This window comes from Hypanus sabinus, chromosome 5 (genome assembly GCF_030144855.1).
Source record: "Hypanus sabinus isolate sHypSab1 chromosome 5, sHypSab1.hap1, whole genome shotgun sequence".
NCBI lineage: Eukaryota > Metazoa > Chordata > Chondrichthyes > Myliobatiformes > Dasyatidae > Hypanus > Hypanus sabinus.
This window is the reverse complement of record NC_082710.1, coordinates 75,868,972-75,893,551: the sequence shown is the minus strand read 5'-3', so window position 1 is coordinate 75,893,551 and position 24,580 is coordinate 75,868,972. Positions and strand designations below refer to the sequence as shown.

The following is a 24,580-nucleotide window of genomic DNA, read 5'->3' as shown; positions in this document are numbered from 1 at the left end:
TAAGGGTAACACAAGAGGGAATTTCTTTACTCAGAGAGTGTAGCTGTGTGGAACGTGCTTCCAGTAGAAGTGATAGAGGCAGGTTCGTTATTGTCATTTAAAGTAAAATTGGATAGGTATATGGACAGGAAAGGAATGGAGGGTCATGGACTGAGTGCGGATCAGTGGGACTATGTGAAAGTAAGCTTTCAGCACGGACTAAAAGGACCAAGATGGCCTGTTTCCGTGCTGTAATTGTTATATGGTTATATATGTGTGTAGAAGATGTCAAAATGTGATAACTAACCAAATGGACTCCATTGAAAAAGCCCAAAATACCGAGTGTAATGATGTTGAATTAATAATAACTTATACATAATGACACTGTACCCTCTAAAGATATGATAGTTGCAGTGGAAGCAAGTGGTATCTATAGAGTGTCATGCAGCCCTTATCATGTTCTTGTATATTGAGTTTTACATGAGCCTGCAGCAAGTTAAAATGTTTTTTTCCCTCTCTCTTATAAATCTCCAGTGCGTATAAATTAAATCTTCTACTTTCAGGTCGGATGTGGTGCAATTGGATGTGAAATGCTTAAAAACTTTGCCCTACTTGGTATTGGTACTGCTTCTGAACAAGGAATGGTATGTATGCAAATAATGATAAATTATATGAGTGGTAAGTCCAGGAATAATGTACAGTTAGGTATTTGATGACCAGTTTCAATCTGCAGCCAAAGGACACATTTCTGTGTTCTGACTCTATCATGAACTACAACCAGAGAGTGGGGAAATTACTTAGGACTGGTGAAAAATGTTATAGTCATGTTACCTGGGAGCAGACAGGAGATTTTGTGGACACCCGCATGGTTTGTTGCCTCCCAGGTGCCAGGGTCTGGGATGTCTCTGACCGGGTGCATGACATGCTGGTACGAGGGAAAGCGACCAGAAGTCATGATACATGTTGGTACCAATGACATCGGCAGGAAGAGGGATGAGGTCCTGAAGTGTGAGTTTCGGGAACTAGGCAGAAGGCTGAAGAACAGGACCTCAAGGGTGGCGTCCTCAGGATTGCTGCCAGTACTGCGTGATAGTGATGGTAAGAATTGGAAGGGTTGGCAGTTGAATGCGTGGCTGAGGAGTTGGGGCAGGGTTTTAGATTTTTGATCATTGGGATCCTGAAGAAGGTGGGACCTGTATAGATTGGATGGGTTGCACCTGAACTCGAGGGGGAGCAATATCCTAGCATGGTTCGTGAAGGTTTAAACTAATTTGCAAGGGGGATGGGATCTAGAGCGATAGAGCAGTGAAAGAAGTGCATGGAGTAAAGCCAGATCTAACATATAGAGAGGCTTTGAAGAAAGAGAAGCAGAATAAAGGGTGTAAAGGTAGTAAAGTAGAAGGGCTAAAGTGTGTGTACTTCAATGCAAGAAGCATCAGGAGCAAAGGTGATGAACAGAGAGCTTGGGTACATACATGGAATTATGATGTAGTGGCCATTACTGAGACTTGGCTGGCACCAGGGCAGGAATGGATTCTCAATATTCCTGGATTTCAGTGCTTTAAAAGGGATAGAGATAGGAGGAAAGAGGAGGGGTGGCATTACTGGTCAAGGATACTATTACTGCTACAGGAAGGGTGGGTAATGTAGCAGGATCCTCTTTTGAGTCAGTATGGGTGGAAGTCGGGAACAGGAAGGGAGCAGTTACTCTACTGGGGGTATTTTATAGGCCCCCTGGTAGTAGGAGAGATTCTGAGGAGCCGATTGGGAGGCAGATTTTGGAAAGGTGCAAAAATAAGAGGGTTGTTAACATGGGTGGCTTTAACTTCCTTAATATTGATTGGCACTTGATTAGTTCCAAGGGTTGAGATGGGGCAGAGTTGGTTAAGTGTGTCCAGGATGGATTCCTGTCACAGTATGTTGACAGGCCGACTAGGGACAATGTCATACTAGATCTAGTATTAGGTAACGAACTGGGTCAGGTCACAGATCTGTCAGTGGGTGAACATCTGGGGGACAGTGATCACCGCTTCCTGACCTTTAGCATTATCATGGAAAAGGATAGAATCAGAGAGGACAGGAAAACTTTTAATTGGGGAAGGGCAAATTATGAAGCGATAAGGTTAGAACTTGCGGGTGTGAATTGGGATGATGTTTTTTCAAGGAAATGTACAATGAACATGTTGTCGATGTTTAAGGATCTTTTGCAGGATGTTAGGGATAAATTTGTCCCAGTGAGGAAGATAAAGAATGGTAGGGTGAAGGAACCATGGGTGACCAGTGAGGTGGAAAATCTAGTCAGGTGGAAAAAGGCTGCATACATGAGGTTTAGGAAACAAGGATCAGATGGGTCTATTGAGGAATATAGGGTAGCAAGAAAGGAGCTTAAGAAGGGGCTGAGAAGAGCAAGAAGGGAGCATGAGAAGGCCTTGGCAAGTAGAGTAAAGGAAAACCCCAAGGCATTCTTCAATTATGTGAAGAACAAAAGGATGACAGGAATGAAGGTGGGACTGATTAGAGATAAAAGTGGGAAGATGTGCCTGGAGGCTGTGGAAGTGAGCGAGGTCCTCAATGAATGCTTCTGTTTGGTATTCACCAATGAGAGAGAACTTGATGACAGTGAGGACAATATGAATGAGGTTGATGTTCTGGAGCATGTTGATATTAAGGGAGAGGAGGTGTTGGATTTGTTAAAATACATTTAGGATGGATAAGTCCCCAGGGCCTGACAGAATATTCCCCAGTCTGCTCCATGAGGCTAGTGAAGAGATTCCTGAGCCTCTGGCTAGGATCCTTCTGTCCTCATTGTCCACGGGAATGGTGCCGTAGGATTGAAGGGAGGCAAATGTTGTCCCCTTGTTCAAAAAAGGTAGTAGGAATAGTCTGGGTAATTATAGACCAGTGAGCCTTACGTCTGTGATGGGAAAGCTGTTGGAAAAGATTCTTAAAGATAGGATCTGTGGGCATTTAGAGAATCATGGTCTGATCAGGTACTGTCAGCATGGCTTTGTGAAGGGCAGATCGTGTCTAACAAGCCTGATAGAGTTCTTTGAGGAGGTGACCAGGCATACAGATGAGGGTAGTGCAGTGGATGTGATCTACACGGATTTTAATAAGGCATTTGACTAGGTTCCACACGGTAGGCTTATTCAGAAATTCAGAAAGCATGGGATCCAGGGAAGTTTGGCCAAGTGGATTCAGAATTGGCTAGCTTGCACAAGGCAGAGGGTCGTGGTGGAGGGAGTACATTCAGATTGGAGGGTTATGACTAGTGGTGTCCCACAAGAATCTGTTCTGGGACCTCTACTTTTCGTGATTTTTATTAACAACCTGGATGTGGGGGTAAAAGGGTGGGTTGGCAGGTTTGCAGACGACACAAAAGTTGGTGGTGTTGTAAATAGTGTAGAGGATTGTCGAAGATTGCAGAGAGACATTGATAGGATGCAGAAACGGGCTGAGAAGTGGCAGATGGAGTTCAACCTGGAGAAGTGTGAGGGAGGTGGTACACTTTGGCAGGACAAACTCCAAGGTAAATGTAATGTAAAGGCAAAGTAAATGGCAGGATACTTGGCAGTGTGGAGGAGCAGAGGGATCTGGGGGTACATGTCCACAGATACCTGAAAGTTGCATCACAGGTAGATAGGGTAGTTAAGAAAGCTTATGGGGTGTTAGCTTTCATAAGTCAAGGGATTATTTTAAGAGACGCGATGTAATGATGCAGCTCTATAAAACTCTAGTTAGGCCACACTTGGAGTACTGTGTCCAGTTCTGTTCGCCTCACTATAGGAAGGATGTGAAAGCATTGGAAAGGGTACAGAGGAGAATTACCAGGATGTTTCCTTGTTTAGAGAGTATGGATTATGATCAGAGATTAAGGGAGCTGGGGCTTTACTCTTTGGCGAGGAGGATGAGAGGAGACATGATAGAGGTGTACAAGATATTAAGAGGAATAGGCAGAGTGGACAGCCAGCGCCTCTTCCCCAGGGCACCACTGCTCAGTACAAGAGGACATGGCTTTTAGGTAAGGGGAGGGAAGTTCAAGAGGGATATTAGAGGAAGGTTTTTCACTCAGAGAGTGGTTGGTGCGTGGAATGCACTGCCTGAGTCAGTGGTGGAGGCAGATGCACTGGTGAAGTTTAAGAGACTACTAGACAGGTATATGGAGGAATTTAAGGTGGGGGGTTATATGGGAGGCAGGGTTTGAGGGTCGGCACAACATTGTGGGCCGAAGGACCTGTAATGTGCTGTACTATTCTATGTTCTATATTCATTCTTTAAATAAGGATCTGATTTCATTTATATCCATACAATACATGAGAAGTTATAAGTTCATGATTCTTATGTGAGCAGTTCAATGTAGTGTTTGAAAAAGAAAAACATCAAAGTGCTGAGATTTTAGAAAGCTTGATTCCCAACAAGCACTGCAATTGTAAACTGAAAAAGCATGTTAAAAGGGAACTTGATGATCAGTTAGAGGGTTTCAGGAAGGAGCATGCGAACATGGAGTAGTTTGGACTACTCAGTAGAAAGGCCTGCTTCAGTGAAAATAAGGACAAATAAGAAAGAGTCATTGTAAAACTAAGTAGAGCTACTAGTACTTGATGTTCCAATCCAAATGATAAAGTCAGCACTCTCGATGTTGGCAGTAGGCTTGGAGTGGTGACGAGAAGGGTAGCTACGTCATCAGGGTCATCAGGTGGGCACCCTCCTTCTTTGACATTTCGTTGATAAGCCCACGACATCTCCAATGGGCTCAACGGTGCTACCTGGCATCTCAGATACACCCCCCCCCCCCCCCCCCTCAGTTCCATACCCTCCTGTCTTCATCTTGCAGCCCAGTTGTTGTCTTTCCTTTTAATCCAAATCCAATTGCTGCTTTCTTCTGCTGCATTTGACAAAGATTTGATTGCTTGTTGGAGGGAGACACCCCTCACCCCCACCTTCTTCAATAGACTGGTCGTAGATGTAGCAACGAATTCCCTGCATCCCACTTCTATGGGAAAATCTTGGTCTTCCAGCTGTTCTGAGTGACTTCAGTTGACCAGTTCAGAGTACTTGGTCTTTTTCCTCTCATAAGCTTCTTCAACACTGGTACTGTCAATTCCACAACATATGCCAGCTTGGCTGTTGTGGACCACAGGACAATGTCTGGCCAGAATGTTGTAGCCGCAATGTCTGGAGGAAACACAAGCTTCTTCTCCAAGTCCATGTCCATTTTCCAATCCCGAGCAACCTGCAGAATGCTTATATCCTTTGATGTTACTTGGTGCTCTGGAGGTTGGCCTGCTGGTAGAAATCATGTAATGTGGATATCTCCTGCCAATGTTTGTGGGAGAGCATTTACGTTAGTTTGCCTCTTTTCCAAGATGGATGCCAGCTGTCTGAGAACTTGGTTCTGCTGCCAAGTATACCGCCCCTGGTTGAGGCTCATGGTGCATCCTGTTAAAATGTGCCTTAGTGATCCAGGTGCTTGACAAAGAGAGCAAGTGGGGTCTTCTTCCCACCACTGGTTCAGTGGTTCAAATCTACCTAAAAAAAATGTGAACACAAGCACAATTTGTACTGAGTTCCTCCAGCATTTTGTGTGTGTTGCTTTAAATTTCCAGCATCTACAGATTTTCTTGTGTTCTTGTGTTCACAATTTATAATGACTGCAAAAGGTACAAAGATCAGCAGAAGGTGATGATATGAACAGTAAGTGGAAGTAAAAGCAGCAGCTGCTAGTTTAGTGGCACTGCAACTGTGAAACACAGCATGGAATGGCGGACACAAGGAGGGCTAAAGTTTTAGGAGACTTGAAAATTGGGGTGGGGGGGCAGACAGGATATTTTGTGGTTGCAAGCAGGACTAGTCTCAAAGTTAGTATGTTGCTTCCCCAGTACCAAATATGTCTCTGAGCAAAATACATTTAGGTTTATCCCTCTCATCTATGATAAAAGTATTTTCTCCATTCCAAAACGTGGAATGGGCCATCATAATGGGGCCTCAGGAGATGTTGGTGTACACCATGGTAGACGAAAACAAATGAGGCAACGTGCAGGTCAGTGGGAAACCAAGTGTGCTGCACACCACGATGAGAGATAGAAATAGGTGCAAAGGGATTGTGTTCACAAAAGAGGGCGAAATGCTGCTGAGAGTCTGACCAGACAGTCATGACATCAGGAATAAAATCACCTGGCACTCTTAAAGGCTACCCGAATACCAGCTCAGCCGTGGACAACTACAGGTCTTCCTTTGTAACCAATCTGATTCCTAACAGGACCAAAGGGAGACAATCGTTCCAACACTCACCCATAGGGAAGCTCTCTAGAACAGCCTTTAAGGAGCGGTGAAACTGCTTGCACAGGCCATTGGACTGCAGGTGATACACCGTGGTGTGATGTATCCAAATGCTGAGGTTCTGAGCTATGGCAGCGCAGAAGTCTGTTGTGAACTGGGGACTGAGGTCAGAGGAAATATCAGATGGGGTGCCAAATTGAGCAACCCAGGTGCTGATGAACACCCAAGCCCATTTGTGATCGCTGTCTTTGCTAGGGGGACAACCTCTGGCGATCTGGTGTAGAAGCCACCCTGATAATTAGGTAAATGAAACAGCGGAGGAGGAAAGAGGATCAAGCAGGTCCACAATGACATTGTCAAAACATCACAAACATGAGGAAATCTGCAGATGCTGGAAATGCAAACAACAACACACACAAAATGCTGGTGGAACACAGCAGGCCAGGCAGCATCTATAGGGAAAAGTGCTGTTGACGTTTCGGGCCGAGACCCTTCGTCAGGACCAACCGAAAGGAAATATAGTAAGAGATTTGAAAGTAGTGGGGGGAGGGGGAAATGCAAAATGATAGGAGAAGACCGGAGGGAGTGGGATGAAGCTAAGAGCTGGAAAGGTGATTGGTGAAAGTGATACAGAGCTAGAGAAGGGAAAGGATGAAGGGATGGGAGGCCTCAGGAGAAAGAAGGGAGGGGGGAAACACCAGAGGGAGATGGAGAACAGGCAAACAACTAAATATGTCAGGGATGGGGTAAGAAGGGGAGGAGGAGCATTAACGGAAGTTAGAGCAGTCAATGCTCATGCCATCAGGTTGGAGGCTACCCAGTCGGTATATAAGGTGTTGTTCCTCCAACCTGAATTTGGATTCATTTTGACAATAAAGGAGGCCATGGATAGACATATCTGAATGGGACGTGGAATTAAAATGTGTGGCCACTGGGAGATCCTGCTTTTTCTGGCGGACCGAGCGTAAGTGTTCAGCGAAACGGTCTCCCAGTCTGCATCGGGTCTCACCAATATATAAAAGACCGCACCGGGGGCATCGGACGCAGTATACCACACCAGCCGACTCACAGGTGAAGTGTCGCCTCACCTGGAAGGACTGTCTGGGGCCCTGAATGTTGGTGAGGGAGGAAGTGTAAGGGCAGGTGTAGCACTTGTTCTGTTTACAAGGATAAGTGCCAGGAGGGAGATCGGTGAGAAGGGATGGGGGGGAAGAGTGGACAAGGGAGTCGTGCAGGGAGTGATCCCTGCAAAAATCAGAAAGGGGGGGGGGGGGAGGGTAAAATGTGCTTGGTAGTGGGATCCCGTTGGATCAAAACATCACTCTGGGATCTCAAAAGGTGCCAGTTGTTCCTGAACATAACAGTTAATTTTCGCCTTCTGGCACTCAACACAGCCTGCACCCTGATCGAGCATGTCCTTTATAAGGCCATACCACACAAACTAGTGCATCCAGTTTCAGTAGGCCTTCTGGCCCGGATGCAAAAGGCCATGTATAGAGTTAAAATCAGTATGCTTCTGGTTTAGGGGCACTATGGGATGAGGGCGACCAGTTGAGACATCGCACAGGAGAGTAACGCCAGCTTTCTGAACTTGGTGTCAGCCACTGCAGGCTTGTGACTGCTGTTTGGTAAGCCTAGACCTCTGGGGTAGTAGCTTGGTTGGCTGCTATGCTAATATAGTCAATCCCAACTGCTGGCTGTGAGAGGCAATGGGCCATATTTTTCCCTGTGGTATGTTGTATGTTACTCTGATACGTTACTGCCGTACTGATCAAGGGTTTGATATTTTAACCATTGCATGCATCATGTGAAATGGCAACCCTCTAGTAGAAAATGAAAATGGTGGACAGCCGGATAGAGAGTGAGAAGTTCGTGGTCAAATGTGCTGTAAACATCATTATGTCATCAGGTCAGAGCAGCCCCTTAAAGTGAACACCAACTCCATGTCAATTATGCATATGTTTCCACCCCTTACATTACCCTGCATTTTCTACCTATGGCAGAGAAAACATAGCGAATTCGGCAGAAGGTTAAATAGCAGGAACTGAAGGCTACAATCTTTGACTACTCCTTGTGCCAAGCACTGTTGAGTGCAGGATTAGGATAGGTGAATATATGGCTGAGGAGCTAGTATATGAGAAGGATTCAGATTTTTCAACCATTGGAATCTCCTCTGGGATGTAGCTGCCTTGTATGAGAAGGAAGGTTTACATCTGAACTGGAGAGAAACTGATATCCTGGAAGGGAGATATTCTTGAGCTACTCAGGAGTGTTTAAAGCAATAGTATGACAAATAGGAAAGCTGAGGCAAATTCAAGCAGTTCAAGCACTGAAGTTCATTAGGCAGAACAGAGTGAGGAAGGTCCAATAGTCTAAACTGGAGCTGAGCTTAGGATGTGGATAGCCACATGGGATTGTGATATTATTGCTATTAAAGAAACATGGTTGATAGGTGAGTAGGACTGGCAGTTAAATGTTCCCAGGTACAGGTGGTTACAGGTGTGATAGAGGTAGAAGTGAGAGAGGAAGAGGAGTTGCATGTTTAGAGAGAATGTCACAATAGTAGGATATTTTAGGTGATTGTCCTGTGAGGCTGTAAGAAAGGGTTATCACTTTGATAGAATTGTTTGTGATATCCACAATAGTCTGGGGATTAGAGGATCAAAAATGTATGAAGTTTACAAATAGCTGTAAGAATAGTAGGGTCATAATAGTAGGTGATTTGAACGTGCTCTGGTAGAGATATTTGCATCAATGGTCAAGGATAAGGTTGATGTTAATGTGATTACCTACATTTAAAGACAGCAGTTAAAGCATTGAGCATGGTAGAAATAATGTTCTGTGTTTCATCTATTTCAATGCAAGGAGTATTGTAGGTAAGGTAGATAAGCTAAGAGCATGGATTAGCATGTGGAATTATGAGATTGCAGCCATTTGTTAGACATAGTTACAAGAGTGGCAGGAGTAGCAGCTCCAAGTTCCAGGATTCTGTTGCTTTAGACATAACAGAGCCAAAGGGATTGAAAGGGTAAGGGAAGGCGTAACAAGTCAGAGAAAATGTCACAACTATGTTGAGACAGGGCAGCCAAGAGAGTTTGTCTACTGATATTTTGAGATAGTTGTAAGTAAATATCAAAATATCAGTGATTTCTGTTAATGACAAACTCACAGGCACTGCTAATACTATTGTGCTTTGTTGCCTGCATTCATAATTGAATGAAATGCTAAATTTCAGTTGGACGTTAGTGAAAATAAAAATATGTTTTTTTTCCATCCAAGTTCACAACCCCCTAGAGACTATCTACAGGCCGCAGGTTAATAACCACTGCTCTAAATAAATAATATATAGGTAATTGGATAAGCAGGGCCTGAGTGGTAAGTATCAACATGGTTTTGTGTGATAGGTTGTGTGAACAAGTTTATAGACAATTGAACAGTACACCACAGTGCTGGCACTTCAGCTGATGATCTACTGATATATTCTACTCAAAGATTAATCTAATCCTTCACTCCTACATAACCCTCAGTTTTCTGTCATCCATATGCCTGTCTAAAAGTTTCGTAATGTATCTGTCTCTACCATGCACTTGCCACTGTCTGTATAAAATAGTTTCCCCGTGACATTTCTCATCCCCCCCCCCCCAATACTTTCCTGTAATCACCTTAACATTATGTCCCCTTGTATTATCCATTTCCTCCCTTGGCAATATTTTCTGGCTATCCACTTTATCTACACCTCTTAAAATCTTGTACCCTCCATCAAATTCCTGCACAGGGGGGGCGGGCACGCACCCTGTTGCACTCCTCGTTCGGTCGGTCGCTCTCTCCGGACTGCGACTGCCGCGGCCCCGGTACAGGGAACTCCAGTCCTTACCTTGTCTTCTCACTGGTGTTTTGCCATGATTTTGTATGTTCATACAAGAGAAAATACGCGCTGTGTGTTTAATATGCAAATATTACTTAAAATGTTATGATGCTATTGACTTATAAGTGAGTTATAATTGACTTATAACTATATTCATGTGAGGAAAATATGCATTGTGTTTTTTTATTAAATTTGTTAGATAAACCCTTTTAGAAACAGTTGAGTGTATTAGCCACTTATAAGTGACTTATAGTTGACTTATTCCAGTCATAATTAATACCTCCCCTCTCCCCCCCCCCCCCCCCCCGTCGGCCAGTTTGCAAGAATATTGTCAATATTATACCGGTTCATGATGCAAAGAAGGTTGGTGTTCTATGCAGCCTCTCTAAAGCTTTTACAGCCTTCTTATAATGAAATAGTCAAAAATGAACGCAATATTCCGAGTATGAACTTACTTGTCTTTTATAGAGCTGCAACATTATCTTGAGGCTTTTGAACTCAAACCCCCAACTAATGAAGGCCAACTCACCATATACTTCTAGGCAACTCTTATCAACTTGTGCAGCAACTTTGAGGGATCTATAGATGTGAACCCCAAGATCCCTCTGTTCCTCCACAGTGCCAAGCATCCTGCCATCCCTGTATTCTGCCTTCAAATTCAACCAACCAAAATGGATAACTTCTCACTTTTCTAGATTGAACTCCATCTGCCACTTCTCAGCCCAGCTCTGCATCTTGTCAATGTCTTGTTAGAGCCTACAACAACCCTCCCCACTCTCCACAACTCCATCATCTTTTGTGTTATTTGCGAACTTATAAACCTCCTTCCTTGTCCAAGTCATTTATAAAGATCACATACAGCAGGGGTCTGAGAACAGATCCCTGAAGCACACAAATGGTCACAGATTGCTACCATCCTCTGCCTTCTATGGGCAAACCAATTCAGTACATGATGAATTATTGGTTTGGATTAAGAATTGGCTTGCTGATAAAAGACAGAGAGGAGAGGTGGTGCGCTGTTGTTCTGGCTGGAGGTTCATTACCTATGGTGTTCCACAAGGATCAATACTGCAACCTCTATATACATATCAAAGATTTGGATAAATGTATGGATTGGTGGATTAGTCAGTTTGTGGATGGCACCAAGAGTGGTGGAGTTGTGGACAGTGTAGAGAATGATCAGAAAGTACAATGGGATATAAATCAGTTACAACTTCGGGCACAGAAGTGGCAGAAGGAATTTAATCTGGGCAAGTATGAGGTGCTTAACTTTGGGGGTCATATGGAAACATAAATTAGACGGTATATGGTAGACCCCTTAACAGCATTGTGGTAAATAGGATCTTGAGGTCCAGATTCTCCGATTCTCAGCGTTGTATGTACTCTAATCATAAATTCTACTTTGAACTTTGAGATTGATGCTTCACTGGGAATGTCTGTACAATTGGATATGGTGGCACAATTGCCTTCATTGGGAAAGGGTATTGAGTATAATAGTAAGGAAGTTATACTGCAGCTATATGATCAGGCAGTATTTGGGAGTACTGTTTGCAGTTCTGGTTGCCTCCTTGTATGAAGGATGTAGATGTATTGTGATTATGATGTGGTTACAGTTACAGTCAGTGATTACACCCTTGTTGGCAATCAACACAGGCACACCTCAATGATATGTGCTGAACCCACTGTTCTGCTCTCTATACTCATGACTATGTGGGTAAGTACAGCTCAAACACCATCTCTAAATTTGACAATGACGCCACTATTATTGTCAGAACCTCAGATAGCGACAAGGTGGTGTACAGGAATGAGATGTATTGGCTGGCTGAGTCCTGACACAACCAAAAATCTTGTACTCAATGTCAGCAAGTCCAAGGAATTGATTGTGGACTTAAGGAAGGGGAAGCCATTGAGGGAATCATCAGTGGGAAGGATCATGGGCTTAAAGTTCCTGGGTGTCAACATATTAGAAGGTCTATCCTGGGCCCAGCATATTGATGCAATCATAAAAAAGGCATGCCAGCAGGTATATCTCATTAGAAATTGAGGCAATTTGGTGACTGTTATAAATTTCTATAGAATGCACAGTCGAGAACATTTTGTCTGGTTATATCACCACCTGGTATGAAGAACTGAAAGAGGCTGCAAAGGTTGTAGGCACAGCCCTTCCCAGCATCAAGTATGTCCAGCAGTGCCTCAAGAAGGCAGCATCCATCGTGAAGAAAATTCACCATCAGGGACACACCTTTGTCTCATTATTACCATCAGGCAGGAGATACAGGAGCCTAAAGCCACATACTAAACATTTTAGGAACAGCTTCTTCCACTCTGCCATCAGAGTTCTGAATGGCCTATGATTATTATTATTACCTTACTGTTCCTCTTTTGCACTATTGATTTTATTTTTTATTGTAATTTTGTAATGTCTTCCACTATGCTACTATACTACAAAACAACAAATTCTATTACTTGTCAGTGAGAATAAACCTGATTCTGAGAAGATGCCTTCAATGGTGTATCAATAGAAAATTGGTGAAACTCAAAGGGGACATGCCAAAGTTTTTGGCCTCCTGAGGAAGTAGAGGTACTGGTGAATGTTTTGTCCGTGGCTTCTACATGATGGCATCAGGACAGACTATTAATGATGTTCACTCTAAGTAACATCAAAGATTTCAACCTTCTTAACCTCAGAACGTTTGACATAATCAGGAGTGGGTGCATCACCCTCCCTCACTTCATGAAGTCAGTAGCCAGCTCTTTGTCTTTGCTAACCTTGAACCAAAGTTTCTGCCATGACAACATAGAAATAAATAAAAAGTACAGCATAATACAGGTGCTTCGGCCCACTATGTTGTGCCGAACATGTACTTTAGAAATTACCTAGGGTTACCCTTAGCCCTTTATTTTTCTAAGCTCCATGTACCTATCCAGGAGTCTCTTAAAAAACCGTATCATATTCACCTCCATCACTGTTGCCGGCAGCCCATTCCATGCACTCACCACTCTCTCTGTTTTTAAAAAAAAACTTACCCCCGACACCTCCTCTGTACCTACTTCCAAACACCTTAAAACTGTGCCCTCTTGTGATAGCCATTTCAGCTTGGGAAAAAGCCTCTGACTATCCACATGATCAATGCCTCTCAACATCTTACACACCTCTATCAGGTCACCTCTCATCCTCTGTCATTCCAAAAGGCCAAGTTCACTCAACTTGTTCTTGTAAGGCATGCTCCCCAATCCTAACCGTCATCCTTGTAAATCTCCTCTGCACCCTTTCTATAGTTTCCATATCTATCCTGTAATGAGTGACAAGAACTGAACACAGTACTCCAAGTGGAGTCTGACCAGGGTCCTATATAACAGCAACATTACCTCTCGGCTCTTGAACTCAATCCCATGGTTGATGAAGGCCAATGCACCGTTTGTCTTCTTAACCACAGAGACAACCTGTGCAACAGCTTTGGGTGTCCTATGGACTCAGACCCCAAGATCCCTCTGATCCTCCACACTGCCGAGTCTTACCATTAATACTATATTCTGCCATCAAATTTGACCTACCAAAATGAACCACCTCACACTTATCTGGGTTGAACTCCATCTGCTGTTTCTCAACCCAGTTTTGCATCCTATTGATTTCCCGCTGTAACCTCTGACAGCCCTCCACACCATTCACAACACCTCAAACCTTTGTGTCATCAGCAAATTTACTAACAATTCCTCCACTTCCTTATCTAGGTCCCAGAACAGATCCCTGAGGCGCATCACTGGTCACCGACCTCCATGAATATGACCCCTCTATAACCACTCCTTGCCTTCTGTGGGCAAGCCAATTCTGCATCCACAAAGCAAAGTCCCCTTGGATCCCATGCCTCCTTACTTTCTCAATAAGCCTTGCTTGGGGTACCTTATCAAATGCCTTGCTAAAATCCATATGCACTACATCTAAGGCTGTACCTTCATTAACATGTTTAGTCACATCCTGAAAAAATTCAATCAGGTTTGTAAGGCATGACCTGCCTTTGACAAAGCCATGCTGACTGTTCCTAATAGTATGCCTCTCCAAATGTTCATAAATCTTGCTGCTCAGGATCTGTTCCATCAACTTACCCAACCAGAGGCTCAGCAATCTCCTCCCTTGCTTCCCACGGTAGCCTGGGATATATACTGTCAGGTTCCGGTGACTTATCCCCAAAAGCTCCAGCACATTCTCTTTCTTAATGTCTATATGCTCAAGCTTTTCAATCCACTGTAAGTCATCCCTACAATCGCCAAGATCCTTTTCCATGGTAAACACTGAAGCAAACTATTCATTAAGTACCTCAGCTGTCTCATCCGGTCCATACACACTTTTCCACTGTCACACTTGATTGGTCCTATTCTCTCACGTCTTGCCTTCTTGTTCTTCACACACTTGTAGCATGCTCTTCACATAGCATGTCACCAATCTCTGTCTCCTTCCTGTACTCTGACTCATTGTTACTTAAGAACTGTCCTCACAGTTGTGTCAGTGTGTCGGGAATTGAGTACGGGGCTGAGAACACAGCCTTGTGGGGCACCAATATGGAGGATATTGCGGCAAAGGTGTGGTGCCTATTCTTACTAATAGCAGTCTGTTACTTAGAAATCCACAGATTCAGTTGTAAAGGGACCTATTGACAGCCCGTAAATAAGTTTGGATGAATTTTGAAGATGAAGCTGTATTCAATAAATAATAATATAATTTCTATCCAAATGCTCTTTTATCTGCCCCTTACAATATCTTCCAATAACATTCTCACTACTGATGTCAATGGCACTGACCTATAAATTTTAGAGCCTCTTGTAAAAAACAGAACAACATTAGCTATTCTGTAATCCTCCAGTACCTCACCTGCTGCTACATATGATTTAAGTATTTCTGCTTGAGCCAACAGTTTCTGCACTTGCCTCCCATGGGATCCAAGGGAACACCTTGACAAGCTCTGATGATTTATCCACCCGATTTACCTCAGGACAGCAAACACCACCTGCTCTGCAATCTGAGGTCCTTGAGTGCACTACTGCTTTGCTTCACTTCCATTGATTCTGTATCCATTTCCTGTATTTAACCGGTCCACTGAAGATACCATAAACATAAGACAAAGGAGAAGAATTAGGGTATTTAGCTCATCGTGTCTGCTCCGCCATTCCATCATGGCTGATCCCAGATCCCACTCAACTCTATACATCTGCCCTCTTGCCATAACCTTTAATACTCTGATCAAGAAGGAAACTATCAATTTTCACTTTAAATATACCCATGGTCTTGGCTTCCACCTCAGTCTGTGGCAGAGCATTCCACAGATTCACCACTCTGGCTAAAAAAATTCCTCCTTACCTCTGTTCTAAAGGGTCACCCCTCAAGTTTGAGGTTGTGACATCTAGTTCTGGATACCCCCACCATAGGAAACATCCTCTCCCCATCCACCTTATCTAGTCCTTTCAACATTCGGTAGGGTTCAATGAGATCCACCCACATTCTTCTAAATTCCAATGAGTACAGGCCCAAAGCTGCCAAACACTCATCATATGTTAATCCCTTTGTTCTTGGAATCACACTCATGAACCTCCTTTGGAATCTCTTAAATGACAACACATCCTTTCTGAGATATAGGGTCCAAGCTGTTCAAATTAGCAAACATGAGGAAATCTGCAGATGCTGGAAATTCAAGCAACACACACAAAATGCTGGTGGAACGCAGCAGGCCAGGCAGCATGTATAGGAAGAAGCACTGTCGATGTTTCGGGCCGAGACCCTTCGTCAGGACTCACTGAAAGAAAAGATAGTAAGAGATTTGAAAGTAGGAGGGGAGGGGGAAACCTGAAATGACAGGAGAAGACAGGAGGGGGTGGGGTGAAGCTAAGAGCTGGAAAGGTGATTGGTAAAAGGGCACAGAGCTGGAGAACAGAAAGGATCATGGGATGGGAGGTATAGGGATAAAGAAAGGGGGAGGGGAGCACCAGAGGGAGTTGGAGAACAGGCAAAGTGTGATGGGCAGAGAGACGAAAGAAAAGCGGGGGGAATAAAATAAATAGATTTCTTTGTCCCCCATTACTACCTCACCAGCATCATTTTCCAGTGGTCCAATATCAACTCTCATGTCTGTTCTACTCTTTATATAACTGAAAAAACTATTGGGATCCTGCCATATTATTGGCTAGTTGGTTCTCATATTTCATGTTTTCCCTTCTTATGGCTTTTTTTAGTTGTCTTTTGTTGGATTTTAAAAGTTTCCCAATCATCTAACTTCCCACTCACTTTTGCTACTCTATATGCCCTTTCCTTAGCTTTTATGCAGTCCTTAACTTGCCTTGTCAGCCACCGATCCCTAGCCCTGCAATTTGAGAACTTCATCTTTAGACCATGAGACACAGGAGCAGAATTTGTCTATTTAGCCTGCTCCACCATTCAATCATGGCTGATCCTTTTTCCCCTCCTCAATGCCATTTCCTGGCTTTCTGCCCATAACTTTTGATATCATGTCCAATCAATCTCTGCCTTAAATGCACGCAACAACCTGGCCTCCATAACTGCCTGTGGTAACAATTCCACAAATTCACCATCCTCTGGTTAAAGAAATTTCTCTGCATCTCTGTTTTTAATGGATGTCCCTCTATACTGAGGCTGTGCCCTTTTGTCCTAGATTCCTCCACAATGGGAAATGTCCTTTTCACATTCTCTCTGTCTAGACTTTTCAACATTCAAAAAGTTTCATGGAGATACCCCGTCATCCTTCTAAATTCCAGCAAGTACAGACCCAGGGCTATCAAACGTTCCTTGTGAATCATCCTTGTGAACTGCCCCTGGACCCCCTCCAATGCCAGCGCATCTTTTCTTCAACGAGGAGCCCAAGACTGTTCACATTACTCAAGATAAGACCTCACCACTGCCTCATAAAGCCTCAGCATCACATCCCTGCTGTTGCATTCAAGACCTCGTGAGATGAATGCTAACATTGTATTTGCCTTCCTCACCACCAACTAAACCTGCAAGGTAACCTTTCAGGTGTTCTGCACAAGGGCACCCAAATCCCTTTGCATCTCAGATTTTTGGACTTTCTCCCTGTTTAGAAACTAGTCTGTACATTTATTTCTACTGCCAAAGTGTATGACCATGCATTTTCCAACATTGTATTTCATTTGCCATTTTCTTGCCCATCCTCCTAATCTATCTAATTCCTTCTACGGCCTACCTGCTTCCTCAACACTACCTGCCCCTCCACCAATCTTTGTATCATCTGCAAACTTGGCAACAAACCCACCTATTCCATTATCTAAACCGTTGATATACAGCATTAAAAAAAAGGTCCCAACACCGACCCCTGCAGAATACTGCTAGTCACTGGCAGCCAACCAGACATGAATTCTTTTATTTCCACTTGCGGCCTCCTACCAATCAGCCAATGCTGTAACCATATCAGTAACTTTCCAGTAATACCATGGGCTCTTATCTTGGTAAGCAGCCTCATGTGTGGAACCTTGTCAATGACCTATCCTGTGCCTTGTGAACTATTCCCGAAAACTTCAGCAACCTCTGCTCTGCCACCATCCCCACCAGTATCCACCTGGGCAAGCTCCTCTCTCATGCCTCTGTAATTCCCTTTATTCCATTGTGATACTGATACATCTAACTTCTGTTTCTCCCACTTGGGCCTCCACTCCGTGAGGTAGTAAATTGGATTAGACATGGGCTTTGTGGGAGAAACCAGAGAGTGGTGGTAGACAGTTGCATCTTTGACTAGAAGCCTGTAACTAGTGGAGTGCCGCAGGGATCAGTGCTGGGTCTGTTGTTGTTTGTCATCAATATCAATAATCTGGATGAAAATGTAAGTAACTGGATCAGCAAATTTGCAGATTGAGGATGTTGTGGACAGTGAGGAAGACTATCAGAACCTGCAGCGGGATATGGACCTGCTGAAAAAATGGCAGTTGAAATTTGATGCAGACAAACACAAGGTATGGCACTTCCATAGGACCAAACAGGGTGAAGAGTTAGAGCACTGTGGAGTGCAGTAGAACAAAGGGATCTGGGAGTACAAGTCCATAATTCATTGAAAGTAGCATCGCAAGTAGAAAGGGTTGTAAAAAAAAAGTCTTTGGCACATTGGCCTTCACGCAGATCGCAACAACTGTGATTGGTCTGCTTGGTAGCATTGCATTTCCTCCTACGCATTTCTGGTTGCTTCTTCTCCGCCATGTCTGTAGGCTGTGCGTACATCGATCCAAAATAGATGAACCAAATCATCAAATCTACTTGCCGACATGCGAAAATGTTTGAAATGCATTTCTTCGTGTCTCTCATGAAGAAACTCAACACAGTGGCATAGAAACCCCACCACTAACTAGCGTTTTGGTGCACACCAACGCATGCTCGCTGCAGCGTAGAGTGACGCAGAAGTGAAAATCAGGGTTATGGCGTAGGCTGCGGCATAGCCTGTGCGCTCAAGTATAAATCAGCCTTAAGTTTTAATTTTGGGATTCTAAGTATGTTCTGTCAATGTTGCTAATGTCCACACTCCTACCACCCACCACTTCCCACTTAGCACACATCATCAATCATTGCGGGTTTAAAAATAAAAACAAAATATTATTTTAAATAATATGATGTTGATTCCAAAGTTAGCAATAAGCAGATTCCTAAACTGTTTGCCATCCCTTCATCTGTTTGGACTCCATTTTCTGGAATATTTTTCCTAAACCCTTTTAGCTATCTCATGCCCTTGTCTCATTTAAGACCATTTTAAGGTCTCCGTATTGATCCACAACCTATCTGCTGACTAAACACCCTGTTTTATCTTGTGCTTCTCAAGTTAAAAACTAGAACATTACAGCACAATACAAGATGTTGTGCTGGCCTTTTAATATCAATCTAACCCTTCCCTCCTGCGTAATCCTCCAGTTTTCTATCATCCATTTGCCTGCTAAGAGTTTGTGAAATGCTGCTATTGCAGTATTTGAAATTTATTTGTTCCTTTTATTATAGTTAAATTAGATTGGATTAATATTTTAATTTTAATATATGTAGCTGCAAAATGGAGGATAGAGTCAAGGGTCACTAGGTTAGCATGAGACCAGCCTATTGGTTGCTGTTTTTCTGGCTTTGTGTGAGGGGGACTATTAGAATAGGTTTTGTTTCTCGATTAGGCGGTTCTTTTGATGGACATTTTTTTGCAAATATGTCATTCCTTCTAGTCATGTCCGTACCTTTTGGATTAATCTGCGCTTGTGCAATAGTTTTCTTTATAAAATTTTAAATTAAAAGAAAACTGAAGTGGAACTGTCAGTGCTTACTAATAAAATTAGAGAGATAGATAAAGCGTATTCAGTAAAACCTACTGAAGACCTATATAAAGAAAGAGTCAAACTTCAATCACAACATGATTTGCTTCTGACCTTTCCCATCCAACAGCAAATTCTTAAATCTAAAAGTCTATTTTATATACACGGAGTTAAGTCAGGTAAACTTTTGGCTGGTCAGTTAAAGGCTGGTATGGTTAGAAGACAGATATTAAAAATTCGTAGACCAAATAGAACTGAAACCTTAGATCCTTATGAAATTAATAAGATATTTATGGATTTCTACTCTAATCTTTATGTCTGAATTCTCTGATAATATTATGAATAGATTTTTTCAAAAATTAAATATACCCAAAATTTCAATTCAAGTTGCTGATATATTAGATGCACCTATTAAACAAGCTTTAGCTATCTCCTCTATGCAATTAGGGAAAGCTCTGGGACCAGATGGTTATACGATGGAATTTTACAAGACTTTCCACGAAATGCTTATACTGTGGCGACCCGCTTCCCAGCGCACCTGAGCCGGCTCACAAAGTGGCGTGCGCCGGCATAGAGGCCAGTCCCAAAACGGGCGCCAAGCCTGCTTCCCCAGCAAGGGGAAAAGCCCGCGCGCGGGACGGGACTGTGAATACGCGCCCCCTACAACATTCCAGCCCGGGGAGGGCGGGATCAGGAAGGCTTTAAAGCGAGGCCGCGAAGTTTGAATAAACCTCTTTTGCAACTGCAGCTTATCGACTCCATGTCATTTATTGTAGCGCTGCATGTAGCCACACCGCTACAATACCACATCTTCATCAAACTTTTATTGATTCTATATGCTCTGGGAATCTCCCGAAAACTTTTTATGAGGCATTAATTTCATTGATTCCTAAAAAAGGAAAAGATTTATCAGAATGTGCATCCTATAGACCTATCTGTTTACTGAAAGTAGATTTTAAAATTCTCTCTAAGATTCTAGCCAATAGACTTGAGAATATTTTGCCTTCTGTTATCTCAAATGATCAAACGGGATTTATTAAATACAAGTCTTCCCATTTTAATATTCGAAGACTGTTAAATATCATTTTAATATCATTTATTCCCCCTCAGTTAAAGAATCTGAATGTATTGTGCCTCTGGATGCAGAGAAAGCCTTTGACATGGTGGAGTGGCCTTATTTGTTTCAGGTTTTGAAGAGGTTTAATTTCAGTCCAGGATTTATTTCCTGGATTAAACTGATTTACCAAGCCCCGGTGGCTGCGATTATATCTAATAATCAAAAGTTTCCTTATTTTAGATTATATAGAAGAGCCCATCAGGGTTGTCCTCCCAGTCCTTTATTATTTAATTTGGTTTTAGAACCACTTGCTTTTGCTCTTAGTGATACTAATTCTGTGCGGGGTATTAAGAGAGGGGATAAATTACATAAGGTTTCGTTAGATGCGAATGATTTATTAGTTTACATTTCAGACACTAGGAAATCTATTACTTTTATGTTATCTATATTTACAGAATTTAGTATTTTCTCTGGATATAAACTCAAAGTGAATTATTTCCTATTAATAATTATTCTGATTATTATGATCAAATACCTTTTAACTTTACTAAAAACTATTTTACTTGGTATTAAAATTACTAAAAATTTTATTAAGACCTAAATAAGTATAATTTTCCCCTCTACTTGAATATACTCATCAAGCTCTTTCTTAATGGTCGCCTATGTCGATGTCATTAATTGGTTGAATAAATGGTTAAATAAAAATGATTATTTTTTGATAAAATAGATTCTATTATCTTGCCTTACATTTGGAGTAATAAAAGCTCCAGAGTGAATAAATTTTTATTGCAAGAGTCAAAAAAAGATGGAAGACTGGTGCTACCAAACTTTATATTTTATTATTTGTCAATTAATATTTGTTATATCACCTTTTGGGTTCATGGTATAGATAACCAGGATTGCCCTTCATGGTTACACTTGGAGAATTTTGGAGGTGGTTTTCTTTAGCTTCTTTACTAGGAACTCCCCTTCCTTTTTCATTCTCCAGGATAGGTAGACAAGTCCTTTTGTTAAACATATTTAAAAATTTGGTTTCAGTTTTGTAGATTTTTTGAATTGAATAACTTTGTACTCTCTAGTAATATCTATTATAATTTTTTCTTTAAACCATCAATTTTGGATGAGTCTTTTTTAATATGGAAAACTAAGGGAATAAAAACTTTCCTCTTACTATCTTTCCTTTCGGTTCGCCCTGACGAAGGGTCCCGGCCCGAAACGTCGACAGTGCTTCTCTCTATAGATGCTGCCTAGACTGCTGTGTTCTACCAGCATTTTGTATGTGTTGTTGTTGGAATAAAAACTTTTTTATATTTATTTTCAGAGGACTGTTTAATGTCTTTTTTGCAGTTAATGGATAAATATGATATATCTAGTACACATTTTTTTTTAGGTATTTACAAGTTAGGAATTTTTTACATGATTTTTTTCCAAACTATCCATTGGCTTATACACCAAATTTGGTTTATGCTATTTTTCAGCTTAAGCCATTTCAAAAACAATTAATAGCTATTATATATAAACAGTTAATGAATGCACGTATGATGCTGAATGATAACGTTAAACATACTCGGGAACTAGAACTTCAACATTCATTTTCAGACGATCAATGGAGTAAAATTTATTATCTAGTTAATAATTCATCTACCTGTGCATGTCACTCCCTAATTCAGTTTAAGATAGTGCACAGGGCCCATATGTCAAAAGTTAAATTAGCGCATATTTTTTCTAATATAAGCCCCACCTGTGACAGATGCAACGCTGAGGTGGCTACTCTAACAAATATGCCTTGGTCCTGTGTAAAGTTAAATAATTTTTGGAGGGATATTATCCAAATCCAGAATATTATCCAAAGTTATAGATGTGGATTTACAACCCAATTCACTCACGGCAGTCTTTGGGATTATTCCAGAGGAAACAGGAAGAGTTTCTGCTTCCACTCAACATGTGATAGCCTTTTTTTTTGTATTTTTTTTATATTGAAGTTCATCATTAAACAAACATTTCCGTAAGTTGTATTTCAGACATTGTACATATATATTATATAATCATATATATCACAAATTTCCACAAAGTATTTATCTGAGGTATACGCTTGTAGAAAAGAGTGGAAAGAAAAAAAACAAGCAAAAGGAAAATACTGTGTACAAATAGGGAGTGATCTTTTTTTTAACAGCATATTCATTGATTTGTGAGAATAAAATCAGGCCTATGAGGCATTATGTACTTAAATCATTTTTCCCAGTATGAATCAAATTGTTCCAGCTTATGATTAACAGATACTGGTATCTTCTCCATTTTGTAAATGTCCATTGCAATTTCCATCCATGTATTTAAAGTTGGGCTCTCCTGTGATAACCATTTCCTAGTAAGAGTCTTTTTACCAGCCACCAACAGAATATTCATTAAACATTTATCTCTTTTCAACCATTCTTGAGGTATATATCTGAAATATATGGTCTTACTCTCTATGATAGTGGTCACCAACCTTTTTAAGCCCAAGATCCCCTATCCTCGGCCTTAGTAAAAGGCAAGATCAACCCCACATCAATTAGTTACACGCATGCGCACCAGGGCAGTAAAGACCGAAAGTAAAATCCCGCAACCCAGAAGCAGAAATAATATATAAACACTGGGGGGGGGGGGGGGTACCCACCCTTTTTTTCTCACTGCAGACCAGTTTAATATTGATAATATTCTTGTGGACCGGCCGACGGGATCACTGGGGAGGGTGGGGGGGTTGTTAAACGTGACCGGAACACAGCGATACTCGAAGCAGGTTCCTTATGTCCAGTCTTTTCTAGTTTTCACGGCTCTCGGCTTCTGTACTGCTTGTTCACGTTTTTTTCTGCTGAGAAAACTCAGCGGGTTCGTCTTTAAGTGCTGGGTACTTGGATTCAGGGTACTGAAGCAGTTTTGAGGACTTCGTTGCCTCATTAGACAGCCTCCAGGCCCGAACTCAGCCCGCCGCCAGACGCCTTGGCCACATGTGGCTGGTCGTGAGTGGGGTGAGAGGACAAGGTCAGGGCTGGTGGTCACAGTCTGGAGAGCGCGGCAGACCAAGCGGGGAGTGCGACAGAGCACCCGCCCGCCTGCCCCCCCTTGTAGGATCTATCGGTGGACAAATGTTTGTTTCAGTAGATCGCAGTGCGGTAGTTGCTCTGATATTTACGAAACGCTGAGCCCGAATTAGGTCGTCTGCGAATATTTTAGCACTGGGTTCCCCACAAACATTCGGTGTGCTAAACAGGTTTAGAGGCAGCGCTCCAGGCCAGTAGCGACAGCACTTCCCGCCTGTCACCCGAGGGCAACCGGTGATCCCTGATGCAAGGGTATCACTGCGTTTAGTTGCCTGATGACTTCGCGTGGGTTCAAGTTCAACAGCGGGCTGACTGGGAATGAGGAAAAGTGCAGCTGACTCATATCGTTCCTTTGGGTCATATCATGGCTGGGGACCAGTGAATTGCACTGTGTAGTGCGGGAGAGCTATACGCATGCACACTGGACAGAAAGAATGGAACTAAAACCCCGCAACCTGGAAACAATCTCTCAACAGTGTGTATTTCTTTTTCATTTTTTTTTCGGGATCAACTGGGTTGGGAAAGTCTCAAAGATCGACTAGTCGATCGTGATCGATGCGTTGGCGACCACTACTCTAAGGGTATTTCACATTTAAAGATGTCTTGTAGGGCATTGTGTATCCCCTCCATTAGTCTTTTTTAATAGGGCAGTCCCAAAAAATATGATAATGATTTGCATTTTGATTTCCACAATTTCTCCAGCAAACAGGGAGGTTACTATCGTAACGGGATTTCTGAGAGGGTGTAATAAAATATCTTATCAAGTTTTTCCATCCAAACTCCCTCCATTTCTGTGAACTGGTACACTTACATTGATATCTCCACATTATTGTCCATTCTTCCTCAGATATAATTATCCCTCCTTCTCCCATTTTGTTTTAATGTATGAAGTCAAATGTGTTTTAAGATTTGACAACCCCTTGTACATGCTTGAAATGATTCCACTACCTTTAACTGAATTATGTGCTTTTCTAAATGGCTCTATCAAGCATCTACTTGCCTTGGTTACATTTTTAAGCATCTTATTAA

General features: G+C 42.3%; 1 protein-coding gene across 4 annotated transcripts in view; it reads left to right on the top strand.

Moving 5' to 3' along the window:
* Positions 1–24,580, top strand: part of uba6 (ubiquitin like modifier activating enzyme 6) — a 336,534-nt gene that overhangs the window by 142,613 nt on the left and 169,341 nt on the right. For all 4 annotated transcript variants that reach the window (XM_059970138.1, XM_059970139.1, XM_059970137.1 and 1 more), the window contains one exon: positions 543–623. In XM_059970138.1, coding sequence (XP_059826121.1) covers positions 543–623 — 81 coding nt within the window. The remainder of the gene's footprint in view (positions 1–542; positions 624–24,580) is intronic.